This window comes from Meles meles, chromosome 17, assembly GCF_922984935.1.
Source record: "Meles meles chromosome 17, mMelMel3.1 paternal haplotype, whole genome shotgun sequence".
In the NCBI taxonomy this organism is placed as follows: Eukaryota; Metazoa; Chordata; class Mammalia; order Carnivora; family Mustelidae; genus Meles; species Meles meles.
Window position 1 is genome coordinate 1,338,257 of NC_060082.1, and position 27,174 is coordinate 1,365,430.

A 27,174-nucleotide genomic window follows, 5' to 3' on the forward strand; every position below is an offset into this window, starting at 1 on the left:
CTGGGTGTATAAAAATGTTTACAACAGCAATAATCATGGCAGCAAAAAAGTACAAAGAACTCCCAGGGCGTCTGGGGGCCTCAGTGGGTTGAACATCTGCCTTCAGCCCAGGTCATGGGCCCACGGTCCTAGGAGCGAGCACGGAGTCCCTGCTTATGTACACTCTCTGTCAAATAAATAAAATCTCAAAAAGAAAAAAAAGTACAAATAAGCCAAATGTTCTCCAACTGACAAAGGGGCGAATGGAGCGGGTTATGTGGCAGGGCCAACGGAACGCCATTCGCGGAGAGAAGGAAATGACGCAGGTCACAGCATATGGGAACCTTGGAAAAATGCGCTGAGTGAGCAAATCAGTCGCAAGGGACCCCGCACTCTATGAGTCCGTATGTGAAATGTCCAGAAAGTCACACTGACAGTAGATGAAAGTAGATGAGGAAATTAGGGGCCATCACTGAAGTATGTGGAGTTTCTTTTTGGGATGATGAAAATGTTGTGAAACTGCCTGTGGTGGTTGGCGTACAACTCTGTGAACTTACCAAAAGTCACTGAAATGTAGAATTTAAATGGGTTAACTGTACGGTACATGAATTATATCTCAACAAAAGCTTAGGTTTCCCTGTGCTCAGAGACCTGATGAAGCGACTCTCTCTCTGCTGCTGCCCTTGAAGAGGAAAGCCACCAGAGAAGAGCTCTGCCACTACAAGAAAATTAATGCGCGTGGAGGAGGGCGCAGACTCAGCTGACATCTTGATTCACGCCGCGCGGGACACAGAGCTGAAGCGCCCAGACTCTTGGAATTCTGGGGAACTTATCTGTGAGATGATAAGTCTGTGATGTTTTAAACTGCTAAGACTGTGGTAATTTTGTTACACAATAACAGAACATTAATACACACGGGTGTGTGCATATTTATATTTTATAGAAGCTTTAAAAATTTCTTTCCTTTTTAAGGTAAATAATATTCCAGAATATAATTTTTCAGTATTTTTTTTTTTAAGATTTTACTTATTTGAGAGAAAGAGAGTGAGCAAGAAAACAAAAACAGGGGGAGAGGGAGAATCAGACTCTCCTGCTGAGCAGGGAGCCGGCCGAGAGAATTGATCCCAAGACTCTGAGATCATAACCAGAGCCAAAGGCAGACATTTCACTGATGGAGCCACACCCAGGCGCCCCCAGAATATAATTTTTGGAAGCATCTTAGATCTTATTTATTAAAGTATATTAAATCTTGTTATCTTTTAAGCCTGTCAGGCCTGTATTTAGAGTTTGTTTTTTTCTTAATTTATTTATTTGTCAGGGAGAGAGCAGAAGCACGGAGAGCTGCAGGCAGAACAGGCAGAGAGGCAGAGGGAGAAGCAGGCTCCCTGCTGAGCAAGGAGCCCGATGTGGGACTCGATCCCCGGACTCTGGGATCAGGACCTAAGCCGAAGGCAGATGCTGGATCCCCCGACTCTGGGATCAGGACCTGAGCCAAAGGCAGATGCTTAACCAACTGAGCCACCCAGGCGCCCCTGTCAGGCCTATATTAAGGAATAGTCAAGTCAGAAATAACAGCTGTTAATGAAGTCACTTGACTACCACTAGAGGGGGACAGAGCAGTACAGCTGCGGCCCACTCGCGGCCAGCGGCAAACACACTTCTCCTGGCCATGGACAGGGGCCAGAGTGAAGCTTCCATGAGAGCGAGCAGAATGTCAACAAGACTGTGGACTCCCTCCTAACCCGTCTCCATTCCTAAGTGGAAGACTGTGCTTTAACAGATCATGACTCATAATTCCCGCAAATACACCCAGGGATGGCCTGATGGCTCTACTCCATGTTAGAGGCCAAATCACATGTGGAGAGTTTTTAATCATTTCTGCTGTCTTCTTATTTGCTTCTTTTATAAAAACAAGTAACTTCCAAATGTAGGTGTTAAAAGTATCATTTATCATTATTTTAAAATTTTTTTCTAGGAAAGAAAGAGGCAAAAACCCCCGTTATACTTCAATCATGATGAGAGACTACAGAAAAAGGAGAACAGAAAACAGGATTTAGAAGACAAATGTATAAGAAGTACTCATAAACGTATGTTTCTGGGCACACAAAAAATAAAGATGTTATTTCTAACATCAATAACATAAAAAGGGGATATGGAGCTTTACCGGAGTAGTTTTTGTATATAATTAAAATTAACTTGATATCAATTCAAATTACATAGTTGTATCTTTGGGAAGTTCTATTTTATTTCCATGGTAACCACGGAGAAAACAGCTATAGAATACACCAGAGGGACTGAAGGGAATCAGAGCGCGTCCCTACAAGATCAACTAAGCACAGAAGACAGTAATGTAGGACATGAGGTTCGAAAGCTGTAGGACAAACGGGAAATAAAATGGCAAGTGTAAGTCCTTCCTTCTTGGTAATTATGTTAAATGTAAGTAGATTAAACTCTCCAAACAAGAGGCAGAGAGAAACGAAATGGATAAAAAACATGATTTAACTATACACTGTCCACAAGAGACTCACTTTATTTTTTTAAAGTTTTCCTTTACGTATTTGAGAGAGAGAGAAAGCACCCTTGCCGGTGAGAGCAGGGAGAGGGGCAGAGGGAGAGAGAGAACCCAGACATGGGGCTTGGTCCCATGACCCTGAGATCATGACCTGAGCTGAAATCAAGAATCAGATGCTCAACCGACTGAGCCCCCCAGGACTCCCAAGAGGCTCACCGTAGATCAGGACATAAACAAGAAAAGGATGAAAAGGAAAAGGATGGAAAAAAGATATTCCAATTAAACAGTAACCAAGAGAGAGCAGAATAACTATACTACAGTATCAGACAGAGACCTGAAGTCAAAGACCGTTACAAGGGACACAGGAGGACATTAAATACTGACAAGAGTCTGCTCACTTAGAAGCAACAATCATACTCAGCAAACATCAAAGGAACTAAGTGTTCGAAGACTGAAGAGAGGAAACAGACAGCTGTACAGCAACAGTTGGAGACGCCAACCAAGTTCAGTGACGGTTACAACCACACGGATCAACATGGATATGAACCATTAGATCTAACAGAAATACACAGAACACTCCAGGCAACAACAGTAGATACAAAGTTTTCTCAAATGACCACAGAAAATTCTCCAAGACAGGTAACACATGAAGCCACAAAATAAGTCTTAACAGATTTAAAGACTGAAGGGGCACCTGGGGGGCTCCATCGTTAAGCGTCTGCCTTCAGCTCAGGTCATGATCCTGGGGTCCTGGGACTGAGCCCAGCATCAGGCTCCCTGCTCAGCGGGGAGACTGCTTCTCCCTCTCCCACTCCCCCTGCTTATGCGCAGGCGCGCTCTCAAATAAATAAATAAAATCTTAAAAAAAAAATAAGAAAAGAAAGAAATCAGAGGAGAAATTAGAAAGTATTTTGAATGAAAACACAAACAACCTAAACTTAGCTGATACGGTATAAGCAACAAAAGAGGAAATTTATAGGTAAAACACACACGCGTTCAAAGACGAGATCTCAAATCGGGGACTGCAGAATCCGCAGACAGTGGCGTAGCTCTCGGAGAAAAGTCTGGTGGTTCTTTAAAACGCTGAACATACAAGGATCTGGCAATTCCACTCCTAAGTACAGCCACAAGGGGCTGAAAGCAGGGACCTGAGTGAACGCGCCCACGCCGGAGCTCACGGCAGCACGATTCACGGGAGACAAAGGGCAGACACAGCCCACGTGCTCGCCAGCCGGTGAGCACGTAAGGTACGGCACGCGCACGCACCGGAAAGCGACGCAGCCACGCACGGGGGCCAGAGCGCGCACGCACACTGAAGACACTGCTAACGAGTCCGGACGGAAAAAGCACAACCACTGTTTGGTTCCGCTGACGCGGGGCCGCTCCAACAGGCAAAGCGACAGAACCGAAAGCACATTAGCCATTACAGGCTGAGGTGTGGGGAGTTACTGCTTAATGGTTTCTTTTTCTAAAAGATTTTATTTATTTAGTTGACTCAGAGAGAGACACTGAGAGAGGGAACAGAAGCAGGGGGAGTGGGAGAGGGAGAGGGAGAAACAGTCTCCTTGCTGAGCAGGGAGCCCGAGGTGGGGTTCGATCCCAGGACCCCGGGATCATGATCTGAGCTGAAGGTTGACGCATAACCACTGAGCCACCCTGGTGCGCCCCTGGTTAGTTTCTTTTTAGGGGAATGAAAAATGCTCAGGGCACCTGGGTGGCTCAGTGGGTTAAGCCTCTGCCTTTGGCTCAGGTCATGGTCTTGGGGTCCTGGGACTGAGCCCCACGTCGGGCTCTCTGCTTGGCGGCGAGCCTGCTTCCTCCTCTCCCTGCCTCTCTGCCTGCTTGTGATCTCTGTCTGCCAGTTAAATGAATAAATAAAATAGTAAAAAAAAAAAAAAAAGAAAGAAAGAAAGAAAAAGAAAAAAATGCTGGAGGGTCCCTGGGTGGTTCAGTTAAGTGTCTGCCTTTGTCTCAGGTCATGATCTCGGGTCATGTCTCAGGTCATGATCCCTGGGATTGAACCTTCTATCAGGCGCCCTGTTTTTCCCTCTCCCTCTTCCCACTTCTGTTTTCTCTCTCACAAACAAGATCTTTATTTATTTTTAAATCACTTTTTTAAAGATTTTATTTATTTATTTATTTATTTATTTTAAGATTTTATTTATTTGACAGAGAGAGAGACCACAAGCAGGCAGAGAGGCAGGCAGAGAGAGAGGAGGAAGCAGGCTCCCTACGGAGCAGAGAGCCCGATGCGGGGCTCGATCCCAGGACCCTGAGATCATGACCTGAGCTGAAGGCAGTGGCTTAATCCACTGAGCCACCCAGGCGCCCCAAGATTTTATTTATTTAACAGAGAGAGCGGGCCCGCACACAAGCACAGCAGGGGCAGCAGGCAGAGGGAGGGAGAAGCAGGCTTGGCCTGAGCAGGGAGCCCGATGTGGGTCTTGATCCCAGGACCCCAGGATCATGACTTGATCCGAAGGCAGACGCTTAATGGCTGAGCCACCCAGGCATCCCAGAAATAAAATCTTTAAAGGAAGAAAGAAAGAAAAGAAAAATGTTGGAAATAGACGGTGTAATGACTGCACAACATGGTGAATGCCATGAACGACAATGAATTGTATGCTTAGAAATGGTGAAAATGGCAAATTCTGGTATTTGACCACAATAAGAAATTTCAATAATAAAATGTAAATGTAATATTCTGTGAGTTAGTATGTGAGTTAAAAAGCAACAATAATTCTCACTCTCTGAGATAAGGACCAGAAAAACAGTTTATTTCTCCGAAACTGATGGTCCATTTAAGTTTAGAGCCTCGCCAGTTCGATATTCCGGAGCCTCCAGGGGGAGTGCAGCCTCACTGGCACCTTGACTTTAGCCTGGAGAGACTCGGTCTGAACTTCTCGCCCCAGGAACTGTAAGCTACTAGATCTGGGTTGCTTCAAGCAACTTGAGTAACATGCCACAGCGGGCCCAGGACACTAACCGGTGGGCTAAGCTCTGCTGGTCACCTGCTGACTGCATTACTAGACACTTTGTACCTAAGTAAGGGAACATCGATCATGGAGGTTTTCCTAAACCAAGGTGTACGGTCTGTAACACGTATTTCTGGTATTTTCGCTGATGACATCATTATCAAACCAGGAATACAAAATAAAAGCCTGGGATCATCACTGACTCTCGCCCTGTCCTTGAATTCATACCATCGGTCCAGTCTTTAATCCCTTTCCATTTAACATCCATGTTCTCAAGAGCCCACCCTTTCCAACACTGCCATCACCGTATTTCAGGTCGTGACTCCTGTCCTGGAAAAGCACAAAGGTGTCCAGCTCCCTCACCGGCCTTTTAACTTCCAGCACCTCCCGACGTGAGTCACACCTCCCATGCTGGTTGTATCTTGATCCAAGTTCGACTGAGTCATACGCTTCCCTCTTATAATTTTTTTTTTAACTTTTAAACTTTAATTCCAGGATAGCTAATGTACAGTGTGACATTAGTCTCAGGTGTAGAACACAGTGATTCAGCACTTCCTGCACCACCCAGTGCTCAGCGAGGGCGCACTCCTCCCCCTCCCACCACCTGTCTCCCCCTCGGCCCCGCCCACCTCCCCTCTGGGGACGGGGACGGCCACGTGTTCTCTAGAGCTGAGAGTCTGTTTCTCGGCTTGTCTCATTCCTTTTCCTTTGTTTGTGTTGCTTCATTTAAGTTCTCCATACAAGTGAAATCATATCCCCTCATAACTTTTTAAAACCTATGATGATTTAGATACAAAAGAGTAACTTTATAATTTCTTTGTACCATTCTGTGGCCCAAAAAACAAAGTGACAGAGCATGGAGCAGCTGGGGACAGGGAAACCGTGCTGTGTGACATTACCGTGGTGGACACGCATTTATGGAAACACGTAAAACGTGCAACACCACGAGCAAACTCTAAAGTCAGCTACGGACTCTGGGGGACGACGATGTGTCCCGGTGTATGTTCTCGGATCAGAATGGATCTAACACGGTGGTGCAGGACATTGAAAGGAGGAGAGGCTCTGCAGGCAGACTCTCGGCACTTGGTATCAATTTTGCCCTTAACCTAAAGCTGCTCTAAATAATTGTTAGTTAGAAAACAAAAAGAAAGAAAGAAACCCGAATTGCTACAAACCACCACCGCGAGCCCACAAGCCCGCACACGTGTGCCGTCTGATCGATTTCTTCACAGTGCTCCCAACACGCCCACTGCTGTCCTCGCGCTGTCCTCGCGCCCAAGGCGGGAGTAGCTTGTGCTCACACAAACAAGGTGGCTCTCTCAGTCCGCTCGCAGAGTGCAAGACTTCTGTTCGACCAGAGGCACTTACGGAACTTATTGTCATTATTTTTGAATTTGGGGGGACTGGGGCAGAGGGAGAGGGAGACTCTCAAGCGGACTCCAACCCCAGCCCAGAGCCCAACACAGGGCTCGATCTCTCGACCCTGAGATCACGACCTGAGCCAAAATCAAGACTCAGACGCTAATCCACTGGGCCAGCCAGGCACCCCAGGAGGTGTGTGCTTTTTATACTCCCTTCTTGCCTGCTTTCTAAACGAAGCCCTTCTGGCTGAATGCAGGCGGCTGCGCTGGTACAAGCTGAGACGGAAGAACAGAAAGGACCGCAGGTTCCTGAGGATCCCGCCAAGTTCCCGCATCAACCCTGAAGTGTGTACTTTGTAACAGTTTTTACTTAAAGGAAAATGAATGTCGATCTTCTTAAAGTCTTGAGTATTTCAGAGAGTTTCTTATTATTGGGAGCTGAAACTAAGAAGCTTCATGAATAAAACGTTTTCATGACCCAAAAGGCAGGGATCGGGTATAAAGAGCTTCTGTGGCATCTATTTCAGGGGCAAATTAATAGAAAAATCTTATTATTATTATTTTTTTAAAGATTTTATTTATTTAGGGGCCTCTGGGTGGCTCAGTTGTTGAGTGTCTGCCTTTAAGTCAGGTCATGATCCCAGGGTCCTAGGATCGAGCCCCCAGAGAGAGAGAGGAGGATGCACAACTAGGGGGAGCAGGAGACAGAGGCAGAAGCAGGCTCTCTGCTGAGCAGGGAGCCTGATGTGGGGCTTGATCCCAGGACCCTGGGATCATGATCTGAGCTGAAGGTGGACGCTTAGCCGACTGAGCCACCCAGGTGTCCCAACAGAAAATCTTTCAGGGGCGGCTGGGTGGCTGGGTTGGTTAAGCCTCTGACTTCAGCTCAGGTCATGATCTCAGAGTCCTTAGCTCGAGCCCCGCATTGGGCTCTCTGCTCAGCAGGGAGCCTGCTTCTTCCTCTCCTGTTCCCTTTGTTTCTGTGCACTCTCTCTCTCTCGGTGAAATAAATAAATATTTTTTAAAATTACCTAAAAAAAATCTTTTCAGTGCAAAATAAGGTGCTGTGGTTTACACAGAGATCACTTTTAACCACAAGTACGATATATAGCTCTAACATCTATTCTTTCCTCTTTCAATTTCACTCTTTCTTGCCAAAATTCAAACCCTTTCAACCTTTTGAGGGACATTGTGTGTTTCTGCCGTTAGTCGCCCCCCCATTCATTTTCCGCTCTGCTGCTACAGCTCATCTTATAACATATACTTGCACTTTTCATTTCCTGTAGCTTAATGAGGTAAATATCTTTGAGTCCCTTAGGTCCAGGGTTTTGTGGTTGCTATCACAAAATGCTTGTGTTCTACACCACCACTACATTTCAGAAGCACTGAAAAATCCTTGCATCCCAGTATGTGCCTGGGACAAGCTATCCTGGAATAACTGAAATGCCCTTTTCTGCCCTGCAAACTAGTACTGAACTTCCAGAACCTAATCAGCTGTTTTCTGTGAGATACCTCTGACTCCGCGAGAGCTGGCCTCATCAGAGTGCTTCTTCAGCTGTCCTCGCCATGGGGAGAGGACCCTTCCACAAGGAGGATATTCTCCTCATGCGACTAAGTGTTTGGAAACTCAGAGAGCATTCAGTCAGTGAGGAGTAAAGGTAGGAAATCATGAAGATCACTAGAGATGCACACACAGTGCCACTTTTCTTCTTTTTAATTAAGAAAAAGGCACCACTAGAATCCAAATTACAGATACATAATCTAGAAAGGCAGAGAAAAGATAAAATGAGGGAAGATACTGAAACTAGTATTGCACCATACGGTAACTAACTAGAATTTAAATAAAAAAGTTGAAACAGGGGCGCCTGGGTGGCTCAGTGGGTTAAGCCTCTGCCTTTGGCTCAGGTCATGGTCTCAGGGTCCTGGGATCGAGTCCCATATCGGGATCTCTGCTCAGCGGGGAGCCTGCTTCTCCCTCCCTCTCTCTCTGCCTGCCTCTCGGCCTATTTGTGATCTCTCTGTCAAATAAATAATTTAAAAAAAAATCTTTAATTAAAAACAAAAATCGAAACTAGCAAAAACCAAGCACCCCAGAAAAAGATCCGAGAAAACAACTGGTCCCCAACACCAGAGCAGTATCACGAGGAAAGTGAACACTCAGGTGTCTGGGCGGAGGGTCACGCTTGTGTACATTACGTCTGCACTGTGTTTTCTGGCCGCCAAAAGTGTGTTTTGGAACATGGAAAAGTAACAGGTCTTTCCAGCTTGTCGGCTGACAGGTGATACTACTTACTCTGCAGTTTTGTAAACGTCAGAATACAGCCCTGCTTTCTGATACTTCTTCTTTGGGGGACGTGGGGCCTTCTTTTCCCTCGGGATGAGAGAAAGCACGGGCCGCAGGCTATTTTCAGGTTCCGGAGGCTTGGCTGGGGTTTCAGGAGGACTGGGAATCTCAACTGCTGCTGCAGTAAAGCTAGAAAGACAAGTTTAAAGGAAACTTTTACTATTGACTCTTTAAAGAACACAACAGCAAGTAAAACACGAGGTATGAGACTTCCTCATCTGACTGTGATGGAGTAAGACAGCAGCCTTGTCCTCCCGAGACAACCTGTTAGAAATCTAGGAAACTACCACGGGCCTGGAGAAGGTTTATGAAACACGTAGCAGACTCTGGACAACAGCACCGCATTGTGATCCCAGAGAAAATTAAAAAAAGAAGAAAAAAACCAGAGAAAGAAAAAACAATATGGGGGTGCCTGGGTGGCTCAATCAGTTGAGTTCAACTCTTGACCTCGGCTCAGGTCTTGATCTCAGAGTTGTGCGTCTGGGCCCTGTGCTGGGCTCCACTTACTGAAGAAAAAAAAACCAGGAACAGTCCTACCACCGGTTTGCCTCTACAGGGAGGATGACTGGAGGGGTTAGAGCCCCAGCAGCGAACAGCCAGTGTGGAGAACGGAACAGAGCCCAGAGAGGTGGGGGACACCAGGGTTGCTGGGGCAGAGTCCTGGAGTGGAGAAAGCCACAGACGAAAGCAACTCTAGAAATCTGTATGGGCCTCCCACAGTACACTTACGCGGCTGTGCGAGTGCGGGGTCGAGTTCGGCAAGGCCGGACAAAGAGCGGGTGGCGTCCTGTCCAGAACCTCAACGACCCACAGACCTCACACACGGTGGCAGGAGACTCCACGAGGCACCGTAGGAGGACACTCCCCGGAGGGCAGAGTCGCCCACGTCCACACAGCTCAACTACCCCCAGAATAAAGACCAGCGCCAAAGAAGCTTAAAAACAGTCTTCAAAGGAATCTCAGCCCGACCCCAAGTAACTGAACTGCCTACCAGAACCCCTGAGCATCTGGAAAAGAACAAAAAGCCCGACACAAGATTATGCGACATTTACAATGGAAAGAAATTCACAGTGAAAAAAACCCAAACGTGAATGGCCAAATATTTTCCAAATTTGATAAAAAGTATAAAGTCAAAATTCTAAGAAGCTAAACAAACCAGGGGCGCCTGGGTGGCTCAGTGGGTTAGGCCGCTGCCTTCGGCTCAGGTCATGATCTCGGGGTCCTGGGATTGAGTCCCGCATCGGGCTCTCTGCTCAGCAGGGGCCTGCTTCCCTCTCTCTCTCTCTGCCTGCCTCTCTATCTACTTGTGATCTCTCTCTGTCACATAAATAAATAAAATCTTTAAAAAAAAAAAAAGAAGCTAAACAAACCATAAATATAAACTAAAAAACAAAAACAAAAACAAAAAAACAAGGCATATCATAGTAAATTGCTAAAAATTACTCAAAAAATTTTAAAAAGCGAGAGGACAAAATACAACCCATACAGGACGATAAAAATAAGAACGAGGGCAGATGTCGCATCTGAAGCAAGGCGAGCCATGAGGCAACGATAAAACATCTATAAGTGCTAAAGGAGGAGGGAGAGGGAGGGGAAGGAAGAAAAAGCCTATTCAAACAGAATTCTAAGTCAATCAAAAACACCTTTAAAAATTAAGTTGATTTCTGGGGCACCTGGGCGGCTGGGTGCGTTGCCATCTGGGGGCCCAGGCTGGGCTCAGCAGGGGGTCTGCTGCTCCCACCTCCCCTGCCCCGTCTCCCACCTCCCCTGCCCCGTCCCCCACTCGTACGCTGACACGTGCTCGCTCGCTCTCTCTCGCAAGTAAATACTTAAAAAAAAAAAAAAGAATTAAGTCAATTCCAGTTCCAGGCAAAGATGGAACGGATATTGCCACTCACAGATCCACTAAGTAAACGAGAAATACTAGAAGTTATGTATAAAACAAACATAAGCAAACAGATTGGCTAGGGACCCTGCAACCGCAGCTACGACATGGCAGGGACTTTCTCCATAGTCTTTCACTATTGAGTATGAGCCAAAAAAATACAGTTTCCCTAATACCAAGGACAAGGAAATTGTCTGCTCTCACCATATGTTCAGCATCAAAGAAAGTTCTAGCCAGTGCAAAAAGGTGAGAAAAAGAAAAAAGTCTTGAAGAGTCAGTTCTCTAATTTCATTCTTTTTCAAGACTGTTTTGGCTGTTTGGGATTCCTTGAGATTCCTGATGAATTTTAGGATGGGTTTTTTTTTTTTTTTAAAGATTTTATTTATTTATTTGACAGATAGAGATCACAAGCAGGCAAAGAGGCAGACAGAGAGAGAGAGAGAGGAGGAAGTAGGCTCCCTGTCAAGCAGAGAGCCCGATGCAGGACTCGATCCCCAAGACCCTGAGATCATGACCTGAGCTGAAGGCAGAGGCTTAATGCACTGAGTCACCGAGGCGTCCCTAGGATGGGTTTTTCTATTTCACAGAAAACATCACTGGGATTTTGCACTAAACCTGCAATCACTTCGGGTAGTTCTGGTATCTCAACAACATGTCTTCTAGGCCATGAGTACACGCTGTCTTTCCGTGTGTTCACATCTTCCATTCCCCGAACTATGCTTTGTAGAAATTTCTTTTCTTCCTTCCTTCCTTCCTTTTTTTTTTTTTTTTTTTTTAAGATTTTACTTATTTTGGAGAGAGAGATAGGGTGGGAGGACAAGCAGAGGAGGAGCAGGGAAGCCTGATGTGGAACCTGATCCCAGGCCCCTGGCATCATGACCTGAGCCGAAGGCCTACGCTTAACCAAGACACCCGGGAGCCCTGTTCTGTAGTTTTCAACATACAAGTCTTGCCTTTCTAAATTTATTCTTATTTCTTCTTCATCTTTTTTTTTTTAAAGACTTAATTTATTCATTTGACAGACAGATATCACAAGTAGGCAGAGAGGCAGACAGAGAGAGGAGGAAGCAGGCTCCTAGATGAGCAGAGAAAGCCCGATGCGGGGCTTGATCCCCTGGAATCATAACCTGAGCGGAAGGCAGAGGCTAAACCCACTGAGCCACCCAGGCGCCCCCTATTCTATTCTTGATGCTACTGTGAGAAGAATAGTTTCCTTAACTTCTTTTTGGGAAAATCGCTGGTTCAGAAACGCAGCTGACTGTGGGTGCGGCTTCTGTGCTCTCGACTTGCTGGTGTGCTCAGTCGCTCTACCAGTTTTTGCGAGAGATCGTCAAGACTTCCGGCGTATAAGATCATGGTATCTGCGAACAGAGCTAATTTTATTTTTATCTTTACAATGTTTTACTTTATTTCTTTTTCTTGCCTGACAGCTCTGGTTGGGGATTTTAAAGCTAAGCTGACCTGAAGTGGTGCAGGCGGGCACCTGCCCCTGCCGCTGGCCTCAGGGGCAAAGCTCTCAGCCTCTCACACCGAGCTGTCTGCTCTGGGTTTCGGCTCATGGTCTTTATCACGCTGAGGTAGTTCTTTCTGATCACAGACTGCTGGGAGTTTCTATCACAAACACGTGTTAGAGTCTGAGAAACTATGTTTCCTCTTTTATTGGTATTTGTGTGAGTTTTTCTTCTTTAGCCTTTCGGATGTGCTGACCGACGTTACCTGACTTCTGACAGTCTGCCAGGCCTTGCGTAACTGGGATGTACCGTGCTTGTCACACGGGCTCTGTCTTACCCATCCATTCACCTAACCAGACAATTTATTATTTACCTTTTTAACCTGGTCTTTCGTATTTAATCATTTAATTTAATATTTATTTTTTACTCTTCTCCTTTCCAGGTAAATTCATTTCTACTTCTGTCTTTATCTTTTTTTTAATCTTATTTCTTTCTTCTGCAATAAAAAATGTTTTCTCCTTTCCTGCTTTTCACCAACATGTAGTCGGTGCTACGCTTCCCCAGCTGCTGTCCCTAGACCACACGCATCAGAATTACCAGGACGGCTTACAAGAAATGCAAATGCCAAACCACAGCATTTTAAAAATTCTTAGTCATGAAGTCTGGGATGGACCACTTCCTAACCTTGCTGCTATCTATATCCAACACCAGCACTCACTCACTCTTTTTTAAAGATTTATTTGTTAGACAGAACAAGAGAGTGTGTGTGAGTGGGGGCAGGGGCAGTGTGGGGGAGAGAGAGAGGAGCAGACTCCCTGCCGAGCATGCAGCCTGACATGGGGCTGGATCCAACGATCCTGAGATCATAACCTGAGCCAAAATCAAGAGCCGGACGCTTGAGCAACAAGGCCAACCTGTACCCCTGTACCCTCCCTCTCCAGAGTGTGCATCTCATTCGACTCAGGCTGACACTCCAGGCTGCGTTGATGCTCGCCCTCGCCCCCTTTGTCCCAGGGCCCAACTCCTCACTCCATTTGGTCTCTAACATCAAACTCAGGGCCACCATGGTCTCCATGCCCCGTCTGGATACCTACGACTAATGGCTTTCAGACTGAGTATTTCATTCGACTCTAACTAGCTGTGTTTTGGCAACAGACGCTTTCTTTCACCTCCTTGAACCTGCCATGCCTTTTCATACTCAGCCCTAACGTTTGTTCTAGCCTTGATCCTTTAAGTAGCAGATGAAGTCTATTCTCCAGATTTTAATTTCATCGTTACTTCCACAGGAAACCGAGGTCAGTCACCTCAACAATATATTCTCGTGACACTCAATAACCACTCATGCTGGAACCCCGACTGTGTGACCCCGAGGGCAGGGAATTATCTAAATTTGCTTACCGTTGTTACCTACCCTTAGCACGCCGGATAAACAATTTTGCAATAAATGTTATTAATCAGTAAATGAACAGTCCCCTGCTATGTAACAAGTACCATACGGTTCACAGTCATGCCCTTGAGGAGAACAGGATTTGAGAGGAAATGAGATCACGTGAAAAGAGACTTAACTTTTCAATCAGTAAGCTTTCCGTTTCAATGAAGTAGTACAAGTACGTACCACTCACAAAAGAAATTTCAATCCCACATATTCTATAGAAAAAAGTATTTTTCCTAAATGTATGCATTAGCGAGATATGAAAAACCTCTCTTGGGGCGCCTGGGTGGCTCAGTCGGTTAGGCGGCTGCTTTCGGCTCGGGTCATGATCTCAGGGTCCTGGGGTCGAGCCCCACATCGGGCTCCCTGCTCCTCCCTCTCTCTCTCTGCCTGCTGCTCTGCCTACTGATACTCTGTATCTCTGTGTCAAATAAATAAAACCTTGAAAAAACAAAACCAAAAACCTCTCTCTATAGGATATGCCCAGGTAGATGGTAGAGAAAAAGACTAATAAACTCTAACTGTTCCGTTGTTGTTTGGCCAAAAAAAAAAAAAAAAAATAAAGAAAATCAAATGTCATACAAAAAACATTAAGGGTTATTATTCTGACTGTATATAATGAGTACTTAAAAAACAGGTAAGGTACATCAACAAATACTCATGTCCCAATATGCAAACTAAAATAAGTAGGAACCAACATTTATGAAGTATATTTCACCTATATCAAAATGATGAAGACATTTTTATAAAGATTTTTAGAAAGATAATTTCCAGGGTAGATAAGAGTGGGCGTAAATAGTGCATGACAATTATTTTACGTTAGTAGAACTATTAACAGGTGTGGCTTTCAAGAGAGCAGTTTGAAAATAAATGTTAAGAGGCTTACAACGTGTCTTGCAGTTTTAATTTGTATTTGTCTAGTTGTGAACGGGGCTGCCATGTGATTATGACTGAGCCTGCTACATTCATAACGGAAGAAGCATTTGAAAATGGGGAGTACTGTATTAACTCAGTTAAAACTACCAAACATATCTTTAGGGAAAAAACCTGGTTGGATACAACAAAAGGATTAAGGGCTCTTTTTGGGGAGTGAGTTTTGGCTCTGTGCTCGTATCTTTTAGAAAAAAGAAAGAACAGGGCGCCTGGGTGGCTCAGTGGGTAAAGCCTCTGCCTTCGGCCCAGGCCATGATCTCAGGGTCCTGGGATCGAGCCCCGCATCGGGCTCTCTGCTCTGCGGGGAGCCTGCTTCCTCCTCTCTCTCTGCCTGCCTCTCTGCCTAGTTGTGATCTCTCTCTGTCAAATAAATAAAATATTAAAAAAAAAAAAAAAAGAAAAAAGGAAAAAGAAAGAACATAACAAGGAGACTGTGAAGAAAATAAACGTAACACGCAGAAAGTGTATGTGGTGACAGGATGGAAATCGGAGAAGACAGTGCGAGCCTAAAAATAACTGCGGGCACACAGCCACGTGCTGGGTAAAACAGAACTTCTCTGGGCCTTGATTTCCTCTTCTGCAAACTGGGGGTTCAGAATGGACTGCTACAACCCATGTGCTTTTTCACTATTTATAATTTGGGCAGCCATGAATAAGAACACATTGGAACAAAAAACCCGGAGGAGCACAGGTTTTACATCAGGAGAGGTGGGGAGGTTACTCGCAAACTCGGCCGCATCCGGACGTTACGTCTATGAACCGCTACTTGCCTCTGCTCGGACAAGCGTCGAGCACGGATAATTACCTCTTAGAGCGCTCCTGCTCGTCCTCTGGGAACGGCTTCTGCTTCTTCCTGGGCTGCTCCTCCAACAGCCAGCTCTTCCTCTTCAGCCCCTTCTTGTGTTCTGGACTCAGGGTGACGCTCTGCACGACAGCCTCGATGGCGTCCGTCACAGTGTCGGCGCGGAGCGGCAGGGCCACGCTCTCCTCGCCCGCGTTCGAGTCGGGGCTGACAAAGCGGGCAGCCTGGAATGCTTGCATGGACACCACGGCCTGGAGGGGGCATTTCCGAGGTCGCCCCGGTCTGCGCTTCACAAAGTTATTCCCCGTCCTGGCCTGTCTTTGAAGCTTTTTGGCTTTTAATATTTTATTGACGTGGTCCAGGTTTTTCTTCGTGGCCAAGATTTTGTCATAATTGCACATTTTCCGAGCTTGGCGCTGCATGGCTTCCACGACGCTCCTCTTGATGTGGTGGGGCGAGCAGCTGCTCGGCAGCTTCTCCGACAGGAGCGCGATGCTGCCGCCGCAAGCGTCACCGGGGGCCGCGGGCACCAGAAGGCTGTCTGGCTTCCCCAGGGCCCGCTCCTTGCTGTGGCTGTGCCCTGGGCTGGAGGAAGGGGGTCCTGAGGCAGACGCGATCCCGGCATCGATGTTCTTCTCCAGGGGCTCCTGGTCCTCGTGCTGGACCACCCGCTGCAGCAGACTCCCCACAGAGTCGTCCCCAGAAGCAAGCAGTCTTGGACTTCGAGAGGGAACTCCGTTTACTAAAGAAGACGACAAATCACACAGATACGAACTGAACACAGCTTGGCACTTAAGTAACTTCTTATACCAAAGAAAAGTAATACTGCTCCATTTTTCTTAACACGGTTACACATCCTAACACCATATGCGTCTGCCTCTCCCAAGCAAGTTGATGGTTTATTTTCCTGAATAAGGCATATTAAAGTAATCATAATAAATTCAAAGTTGGGGCGCCTGGGTGGCTCAGTGGGTTAAAGCCTCTGCCTTCGGCTCAGGTCATGATCCCAGGGTCCTGGGATGGAGCCCCGCGTCAGGCTCTCTGCTCAGCAGGGAGCCTGCTCCCCCGCCCCCCCACCGCCCCGCCTGCCTCTCTGCCTACTTGTGATCTCTGTCTTAAAATCTTTAAAAAAAAAAAAAAAATTCAAAGTTGGCCTGCTTCCCTAACAATACGTGAGCTAAGGAGCCACAACCACAAAGAAATGGCTTATTTCTTCGGAGCGGATGGTCCATTTATGTTTGGAGCCTTGCCAGTTAGCTGCTGGTGATACCCCTGGTTCAGCGGTCTTTCTAACAATGCTGTGAGTACAAAGGCTACAAGTAAAACTTCTTAGGAAAAGCTTTACAACTGGAACACTAAACGTATGTCTAAACTAGTTTAGAAAGAATACATGTTGACCGGAAGCCTGGAAAATAAGTGGTTTTCGGTGAACCTTGTTACCTTAGTGGCCCAATGACTTGGTGATCTTTGTTCTTCAAATACCGTTCCGCATTTTTTTATGACTACACAGAATGTGGGAAATGCTCGCCTTCACCTGGTAAACCGTCTTAGTTCTGCAATATCTGTAAACATCAGATCGTACTTGGGCCATTTCCCAAGATGCCCAGTCGTTTACTACTCATGAACACAGGTCATACTTTTTCCCAAAGCTCATCGATGGGCTTCCTGCCTGTGTGCGTTTAAGATGTGGTACTATTCTAGGTACTCCGTTACAAGCCCTGCGTATTCTAGATTCGATCTCATCACAGCACACTGGAACTGTTCTCAAATTACCAATAACTTCCTTTAGATGATATCCAGTAGTCTTGTTTAAATTCAGGATTTTTCAAATTTCAAATTCTCAGAGCCATTCAATATCACCACTTCTTAAAATCTGGCCTCCACGGTTTCTCTGAGAACACACTTGGATTATCTTCTGATTACCTGCAACTCTATCAGATTTAGCTGCAGAGGTCCCTAACCCCCAGCACTGTCTTTACCTTTCATACTTCCTTCCCCCGGGGCCCATGTTTATTCTCACAGTTTCAGTGATCAGAGCACATGTCCCGATCTCCAGTTTTATCTGAAGATGACCACAATGAGAACTGCCTCCTTCCGACACTGCGGGCGCCTGGGAGCATCTTCTCACTCTGTCTGGTACAGGTGCTTTCCGTGTAGAACTCTCCCCACTTTCTGGCAATCCATTCACCTCCCACCTACATCCTGACGATGCCCAAGTTCTACCTTCCGAATAAAGCTTGTTTTTCTACTTCTCTACTTCTGCATGTTTCACCGATTTCTCAAACTCTCAGTCACAACCCAAGTCATTACCTTCTCCTTCAACCCTGCTCCTCCAGACTCCCGGACTCAGTGGTGACACCGCGGAGTCACCTCCCCAACCTGACACACGCGCGGCGCCAACCCAACGGCCGCAGCTCTGCCCGCCACGCTCAGGCCACATCACCTACTGTTCCTCCGCTTCCCTCCCCACACGCCAGAAAACGTGGTTCCGCGTTAGTCTGGCTCCCGAACCGATCCGCTTCCCGTCGTGCCGCCACAGCCACTCGACGCTCGGCCAACCCCGTCTCCCGGCCCGGAGCAGCGGTCCGACTGCTTGCGGAGCCGCTATGCCCTGCGCCGAGTCTTCTGCCGTCCGCCCCGCAGGTGGTAGACCTAATGTCCTCCTCTTGAGCAGGAGCCGCGCTCAGCGAGCTGCTTCTGCAACAAGCATCCCACGGAAGAAAGAACACGCTGATTTCCAAGTCTGAGCTGGAAAAGGCAGGACACATGCCACCTGGCTCCCTCGGACATCTGCCCTTGGCTCCCAGCTTCCACACCGTCAGGCCGTCTAGGCGGGCTCAGGTCACAGGCAACAGCTTTCAGAACGATGACTGCCGCCATCGGTGAAATGACATTTTTATGTGTTAGCCCGTTAGTGAATTTACCCCTTTGGATCAGCTCAAGGATGGACCAGAAGCTGTCTGGTACAAAATCGTATTTATTCAGCCATTTATGTATCTCAATTCCTAAACAGATGATCTCTACACGTATTTCATTTCTTGGTCTACGACTCGAAGGTTAGGACACAGCTCCGATTCAGTGACCCGCCTTCTGAATGCTGGAGAGACGACATGCTAGGTCAGCCGAGTCTGAAAACGCTCAGGTTTACACTAAATAGGAATTAAATCTTCCTTTGGCTCTGGAAGGAACTCAGGGCACTGCCACTCGACAACACATTTTCATTAGTTTTTTCCTGCGTCCCACAGGCAGCATCAGTCCCCATGTGAGGCGCACCTGGGTGGCTCATGCCGGGAGGTGGGAAGCAGCCGCCTTCGGCTCAGGTCGGGATTCCAGGATCAAACCCCCAAGTCAGGCTCCTTGCTCAGTGGGGAGTCTGCTTCTCCCTCACCCTCTCCCTCTGCTCCTCCCCCAGCTCGTGCTTTCTCTCACTCTCTGTCAAATAAATAAATAAATTCTTTAAAAAAAAAGTGCACATGAGACAGGAGATGAGAATGAGCTTGTGGAGAGGAACTCCTTTCCTGCTCCTCCCAAAGCCAAACTGAAACGAGGAACCGCCTTCTTCTGTGATGGGTTTGTTTCTGTTTGCTCTTGCCCTGGTAAATGCCACGTTTATGCAGGGAACCCTGACCCGAACTTCTGTGCCGCCCAGGCCATCTGCCACCAGGAGTCAGGCGGACGGCAAGGGGTTCTAACACTCTCCAGTTCTGTTGAGTCAAGCTTTCTACAAACTTCTGCTTTCCTATGGATTTCAAAGTTCAGCAATTTTTTTCTGAAGAGATCTTATTTATTTATTTGACAGAGATCACAAGTAGGCAGAAAGGCAGGCAGAGAGAGAAAGAAAGAGAGAGAGGAGGAAGCAGGTCCCTGCTGAGCGGAGAGCCTGATGTGAGGCTTGATCCCAGGACCCTGAGATCATGACCTGAGCCGAAGGCAGAGGCTTTAACCCACTGAGTCACCCAAGCGCCCATGTTCAGCAATGTTTTAAGAAATGTTTTCCGAATCTTATCTCGTATTTTTAGTTTTAGGTAGCAAGAAGTTTGTTTGCTCAGCACATCTCATTTACCTCGTTGCTGGAAATAAAGAGCTCGAATTTAGAACAAGGCCACCTGAATTCTCGAAGTCTCCTCTAGAGGAGCCAAGCTGCTCTAACTCTCCACTTGCAAACTAGTTCTATAAAAATCACTTTCCCAATTATTAACACTTTTCAGTCCTAATTTTTCTTGGCCTCTTTGTGACATCTGACATTAAGAGGCTTCTTGTACCTTTTTTTGATTTTTCTATATGAAAAATCTATTTAAAACTTTTATGTCATCACTGACATCATCCCTCCACTCCCCTCCAGTGCGAATGTTCCTGAAATCTGCATTCTTTTTTTTTTTTTAAAGATTTTATTTATTTATTTGACAGAGATCACAAGTAGACAGAGAGGCAGGCAGAGAGAGAGAGAGAGGGAAGCAGGCTCCCTGCTGAGCAGAGAGCCCGATGCGGGACTCGATCCCAGGACCCTGAGATCACGACCCGAGCCGAAGGCAGTGGCTTAACCCACTGAGCCACCCAGGCGCCCATGAAATCTGCATTCTTGCCATCGTCTCGGTTAGCTCACTCACTGCCAGATTAAACTTTCTATGGCATTCTGCTGGGTCTGCATCTCCTCCAGATATCCCCCTCAAACTACAAGCCACCCCTTCCAAATGGCTAACCAGCACCTCCACGTCAACAGCCCAAATGCTGCTCAAATTGACCATGTCCGAACCTGAAGCCATTACCTATGCATTTCTTCGCGCGTTTCTCGGCCCATTCCGTTCTCCACGCTGGAATGCTGTGAGCTTTTCCAAAATGCGTGTGCGGCCGACTGTGCTGTTGCGATCAGTCCTTGCTGCCCTGCCTTCCGGAACATCGTACCCCCCACACCTCTTCCGCAGAAGACTTACCCTCGCCCCCTGCTTTAGCACTGAGACTGGGCGGCAACTGTAAGAGCTGCTCAGGGCTTTCCTATGCCCCTCACCGCCCCACCCCCCACAAGACCAGCAACACTGCAGACAAAGGCTCTGCCAGGCAGGGCCCTGGAAGGAAGACAACACCCAGAGGACCCGCAACAGTCACAGGGCAGGAACAGAAGAAGACTTTGTCGTCTCCAGTCCCTGAAATTCTGGGCCTTTTTCAGCACCGCAAAGTCTATCCAATACTGCATTATACAATATATCGAATAGTTTTTACCTTTCCTGTTCAAAATCCTTCAGTGGCTCCCAACTGCCTCTACAGCAAAGACTCAAGGCCTTCAAATGAAACAAACAAACAAACAACAAAAGAGCCTGCGCCCTACAGGGGCCGTCTGTGACTTCGGCAGCCTGGCTCTCCGCCGCAGGGGGCCCTCCGCCGCGGTGCCATCAGCTCCCGCACACGCCGGGAACGTCGCACGATGCCCTGCTCTCCAAAACCAGCATTCGCTGTTACCGTCGGTGCCCTTCTTTGTGCGAACACGGGCCCACCCTTTCCTCTGCCCCACGTGCCGCCACAAACGACAGTAGCTTGTGTCACACCCTCCGGGAAGCCCACGTTAAGCGCTGGAGGTCCTCTGTGTGTCGCCATGTTGGGCGCGCTGGTCTGCTAGAGCATGTCACACGCCCTTCTCTGGTGGTTCCGTCTGCATCCTGGAGGGCAGGAGACTTATCTGATTCATGTGTGTATCTCCGATGCTCAGTATTCAGTTACTCTCAACAAATACTTATTCGAATGAATAAAATGGTCTTATGGTAAGAGTAACTTCATGGGCCTGGGTATTATTTCTTTTGTTTACTAAAGTGAAATAGTTTGGTGATTTTCTTTGTGGCTATTTCCTTGAAATCTTATTCTTTTCAGGCGCTGGCAAACTGTTTCTGTAAAAATCTCAATGGTAAATATTTTAGGCTTTCGAGGACACATATAATGTCTCACATATACTTTTTCTTTTCTCCTTTATCTTTTTAAGCGAGCCTTTAAAAATACCAGAAATAGGGACATCTGGGTGGCTCGGGGAGTTAAGTGTCCGACTCTCGGTTTTTGGCTCAGGTCATGATCTCAAGGTTGTGGAATCGAGCCCCGAATCAGGCTCTGGCTTAGTGGGGAGCCCACTAGACATTCTCTCCCTTTCCCACTCCCCTCTCCCCGCTAGGGCTCTCTCTCTAAATAGATGAAATCTTAAAAAAAAAAAAAGTAAAAAAGATTCTTAGCCGAGGGCTGCACTAAGGAAGCCTTGAACCACATCGGTCCACAGGCCGCAGCCTGCTAAATCCCGGTTTAGGTCGACACCATCAAAAGCAGCCACTCCCTATCCAAGAGTCTCTCTGAAGCAGTATGAAAGCAGAGCACCCTGAGAGACCAAGTCCTCACGGATGCCCGAGTTCAATGAACCTCTGGCAAAATGCTGCTAATAAGAAGCTCCAAATATGTTGAAACTCATCAACGGGTAAATTCAACAAGCATCTGACAAGGTAGCCTTGACGTGATGAAGGATTCGAGTTTCTGACCGTGAAGTCAAAGTGATCTACCAGTCAAAAAACAGGACGGAAAGCCAAGAAATGGTATCACATCCTTGCCTACAATTTTCAGTGGCTCCTGTTATGATTAAGGTTCCCTACCTGCCCTCCCAGCCTCACCTTCAGTCCCTTTGCCCTAACCACACTGGCTCTTTTATTTAATTTCTTCAACTCACCATTGCCCCTTGCCGCATGTTACCGCCACCGCCTACGACGATCCTGCCACTGGCCGCCTCTCCTCATGCCACTGAGGGATTAGAAGGGACTCGCTCCCCGCAGACAGAGGCCAGACAGCGGCATCTCACACAGAAGAGATCTGTGTGCGCACCTGTACTTTTCACATCGACATACAGCCCCCAGCTGTTGTTTTTACAAACACACGATCAGTAAAAAGGAAAACCTGAGAGCATCATCTAAATTCATGTATGAATTACACGATATGATATACTGTATTAGGAGGTTATACATACTTAAAATATGTAAACATCACACATTTGAAAAGTCGAGGTTAGAAATAAAGATGAACAGAGATTCTTCTGACAACCCCATAAATTGTTTTGTGTATCTCAGAGATCTGTGAACGCTACTTTGGAAACTACGGCTCTACTAAGGCCATTTTACATGCACAGCCAAGTCCTCATTAAAGAGTTCCAATCCACATGCCCTGTGACACTGCACACTGCTGTACCTCAGCCCAGCTTTTAAACCCTCTATTTCTGCGTCTGCCTACTCTTGTCCCCGTCACTTAGAACTGTGCCCCCAGCCGCCATCGGAGCCATGGCCCACGTGCAGAAGCGGCATGAAGGGGACCGGGACTGCAGTCTAGGGCACGCTCCGCGCACTCACACACCCGTGACCACTTCTGCTCTTTTCTACAACACTGTACGTAAGCACAGATTGTAATTGACGCTGTAAAAGTTCACAGTATCATATTGTAAGTGTGTTCACAAGTAGCAGACGGGAGATTCAGGTCGAGTCTGGTAAAACAGCACTTGCCTGTCGAGGAAGCGCTCTCGGACGACGACCGCTTTCGGGCGGGGCTGCAGTTTGTGCTCTCGGAAGGTCGCTGGGAAGGCTTCTCTGACGTGGGCTGGGAACCTAGAGAGAGACGGAAAAGACAGAAACCATAGGAAAATTCAAGTCTAAAACTGAAGTCAAACCACTCTGGGTCAGAACTGTCGTATTTTAGTCGTCGTCACGGCCATTCCCTGCAATAACGGTACTTTGAGCTGACGATAAGCGGAGAGCACGCAGAGGACAAGCCGCCTGTGTGCTCTCGACACAGTTTCACAGTCTCATACACACGGGTTTCTCCTGTTCCTTAACAGATGGGAAAACTAGTTTTAGTGGAAGAATGAGCAGAGGACACGATTTAGTTTTTATGTATCTCTCCTATGAAACACATGAAGACATTTACTGATAAAGGTCTTTAGCAATATTCTAATCACATCTGTCCCCGATTATCAACTCAAATTCATCATACGAACTGACAAAGAACATTTATAATGCAATTAATTAGGAATGACTCATGTGAGAAAGCGGTTCACCCTGAGCATTTCATTTACCAGAATCAGAGGTGAGAATCAGAGTCAGACCTCACACCCGTACGTGCTATCTACTCCACAAAAGTCACTTTCCTAGTCTGTGTGTTTCCTCTACGGCATATTCAGGGAGGACTGGTGACTCATTTTTCTATGGATACAGCAAACCTACGTTAAAGCTGTACACGTAAGGTTCCTTGGTTTATGTACATAGGAGCTCAGAAAGACAAAGAAACAATTTCCTTTCAAAAAGCCAAATACTTTTTGCCAAAATCTGAAACCAATGCAGCATAATTTAACATATTTCCGACTCGAGAGAAAAGTATGTTGTTCAAGAAGGATTATTTTTCTGGTTAAAACATACTGGGTTCTGATTCTGTATTCCTTGTAAGCAAAAAAGCCAGTTGTTGAGAATAATGAATGTCCATCTCCTGTCTGTCAAAAAAACTAGCAGTACTGCGCAACGTTCACTTTTAACTAGAAAAGAGATTACCAGTAAAAAGCCTTACATATAACTAGAACCACAAAAGGGACAAGAAACAAATACTTGAAGATGGGATTTTTAAGACGTCCCTCTAACCGAGAGTTAGCGCCTGGAGGAAGACGTGACTGAGCGAACGGAGAGCCACCTGAGGACAGAAGAACCGAAAGGAGCTACATTTCCAGCGCGTCCCCTTCTCCGCGAGACGTAACAGACCCCGAGCTGTCCTATTTACGCAGCGTCTGAAGTCACACCACCGTACACCTCCTTCACAGGCCCACAAGCGCTGCTCACGTGGGGACGGGGCCACGTGCCCATCAAGAGCAGCGCGTTAGGTTTCTGGGAACTGATATGGCGACAGCACGTCCCATTTCTCAAACCCAGAGACGACTAACAGGAGATCTAATCAAGAAGCAAGACTGTTTATTGCTGAATCTGAAAAATAAATACAAAAGGAATTTAAAAACCAACAGTACAATAACCACCCCCCTCTTAGACTGTGGTTCAGGTAAGATTTCCATTAAAAAGCTAAATACCACAGTAAAAATATCTGAGAGGTAAAAGCCCAGGCATCAGTGAAGACGTAACTTGGTAAGTATTAGTACTGCAAACTTATACACCGGACAGATAAAATATTTCCGACTCAGACACACAGCCAAGACAGAAGGCGGCAGTGGCCAGGAAGCTTGAGACATCAGTGAACTCTGTCACTACTCTGGGGAAGAAGAGCCAACAATCTCAGGTTAACTACGACGGAAAGGAGAGGCTGGAGAGGACTTTCGTAAAGCCTTCTCTCTCGGTCATAAACTAACACTTGCTGAGGCCCCGTTACACGCTCAGTCCTCTGCTAGACACGGGGGTGGGGGTATAAGAACAGCGTACGGGTCTCTGCCCTCAAGGAGCGGATCTAGGGTCTTGAACGTCATCCTGCACTGCGTGTCAGACGGCGCGCGCCGTCCGTTCTTGAGCTCCCGTCTTCCGTTTCTAGGCTACTGGGCAACGTTTCCCACATTTCTTGGTCATCTTCAAGAAAGTCTCGATGGAGGCTTCAACTGTACCTTTGATCATCAGGATATCCTGAGAATCACCCTGCCTGGCCTCACCCACCTCAGGGTAAAAGAGGGTACAGGCACTTTCTTCAAAGCTCGTTCTTTTGGTGGCATCTGGAGCTGCAGAGGAGGCAGTGGGAGGTGGAACGGGGGTCAGATCCCCGGAGACCGTTATTGGCAGCATTGTACAGCAATTCCTGAGAAACTGAAACAATTGAGAGAGACATGGCTTAGCTCACTTAGCTTCTGAGCCACTTTTCATTTCCTGAAAGTAAGGGAGGCCAGCAGCCTATTCTTAGGATTTAACAGGAGATTGGAATAAAACTTCACTCAGGATGGTTTTCATTTTTCACTTTAAAAGTCTGTTTGAATTCCCTTTTCATGAAAAGCAGAGATGTTCTTAACAGTGTTCCATATTTAAGGGGAATAAGGATGTATCCCTGAGACACAGATCTCTAGGGTTCGGTAACCATCAGCTCTAGCCCCGTATTTCATTTAAAATTGGTGCTTATAAGACAGTAAGGTGATGAGAATTCCTGAAAAACTTGCACTAATGATGTAAAGCGACCAAGATCAAGACGGAAAAGGAGCATCAAAACTCACACACACGAGACAGCAACCTGTTCAAGATGCCCAAACCGGCCTAATAGCAGAAATCAGATGAGATCTGCTAACGTCACCTCCGACACCACCGCAAACGTACTGTGCGGCTGCGTGGCCGGGGAAGAGCAACGTGACACCAGAGAGGACAAGCACGTCCGTTTCACGAGACCGATAAATGCAGGTTTCCCAAGCGGCAGCACAGCGCAGGGCGGAGTGGTGTGGCGGGTGGTTAAGCACATCGGCAAGGGCCAAGGTGCCCGAGTCTGAGCCCTGGCTCCGCTACGAGTCTGATTTTAGGACGGAGGCAGGCAAGCGCACTTGGAGGTTGGTTTCGTAAAGCACTCCACGTCCCAAGGCTCGTGTGAATTCCACAGTGAAGTCATGTAAAAAATGGAAAGTGTTTTTATAAAAAGTCGCACTAGCATCCACACACTGGCTCTTCAGGTTCATAGGAAATTTACTGACCTAATAATAACGCCCCTGGCGCGTGCAGGCAACTATTCGCATGAAGGTAACAAGTGGAGAAGGGCAGGGACTCACGCCCCATTCGGGAACAGAACTGGTGCAGACCGGGAAGCATCCCCGGCAAGCGCGAGCCGGCACAAGAGGTCCGCCTGACGGGGAAGCAGGGAAGGCGGCGCCTCGCACGAGGAGGGAGAAAGCCTCCCTGCAGGGCATCCTGAGCCCACTGGTCCCTGCGCCCAGCTTCTCCAGGGCCAGGTGATGCTCCGGATGCCATCTGTCCAGCTGCGGTGGCCGCGGGAGGCACGAGGAGTCGTGGAGCTCGGTTCTGGGGAGCGCGGCTGCCTGCGTCCCCAAGGCGGCCTCCTCGGGGCGGCGACGGCTCACGACGCGGGTCTGTTCCCATCTCCTCGGGGGTCACTTCAGATCTGCCTGGGGGGGCACGGGAGGCCTCTCCACTCCTTGCAGGACAAGAGGCTTGTATGGAATCCGGTTCTAGACACTCTGGTGCTCCCTCAACAAGGGCACGCGGAGAATCCATACACTTGTACTTACCAGAGAGTTCTCATCATTTCTCATCTCAACACAGTATAAAGCCAAATCATGAAATATTTCAGAAGCAAACAGACTACAAATGGCATTCTTCAATTCACAAAACTATTGGGTAGAAACACTACTGAGTGTCTCATTACTCGGGTATCTGGCAGCTTCGGAAACATGGTTAGAAATGCCACACACATAAATGAAGCAGAAATGACAGAAAACTCACCAAAGAAGTACCCAAATAAAACTGCCCTTCAGCGCGCACGTAAGCTGGTTATTACACGTACGCTCTTTCCTTCAGTTGGA

The 27,174-nt window shown here is 47.2% G+C and overlaps 1 protein-coding gene across 2 annotated transcripts in view; it reads right to left on the reverse strand.

Moving 5' to 3' along the window:
• Nucleotides 1-27,174, reverse strand: part of ASH1L (ASH1 like histone lysine methyltransferase) — a 172,287-nt gene that overhangs the window by 67,470 nt on the left and 77,643 nt on the right. For both annotated transcript variants that reach the window (XM_045983164.1, XM_045983163.1), the window contains exons 4-6: nucleotides 23,186-23,287; nucleotides 15,678-16,416; nucleotides 9,121-9,300 (exon numbers count right to left, since the gene is read on the reverse strand). In XM_045983164.1, coding sequence (XP_045839120.1) covers nucleotides 9,121-9,300; nucleotides 15,678-16,416; nucleotides 23,186-23,287 — 1,021 coding nt within the window. The remainder of the gene's footprint in view (nucleotides 1-9,120; nucleotides 9,301-15,677; nucleotides 16,417-23,185; nucleotides 23,288-27,174) is intronic.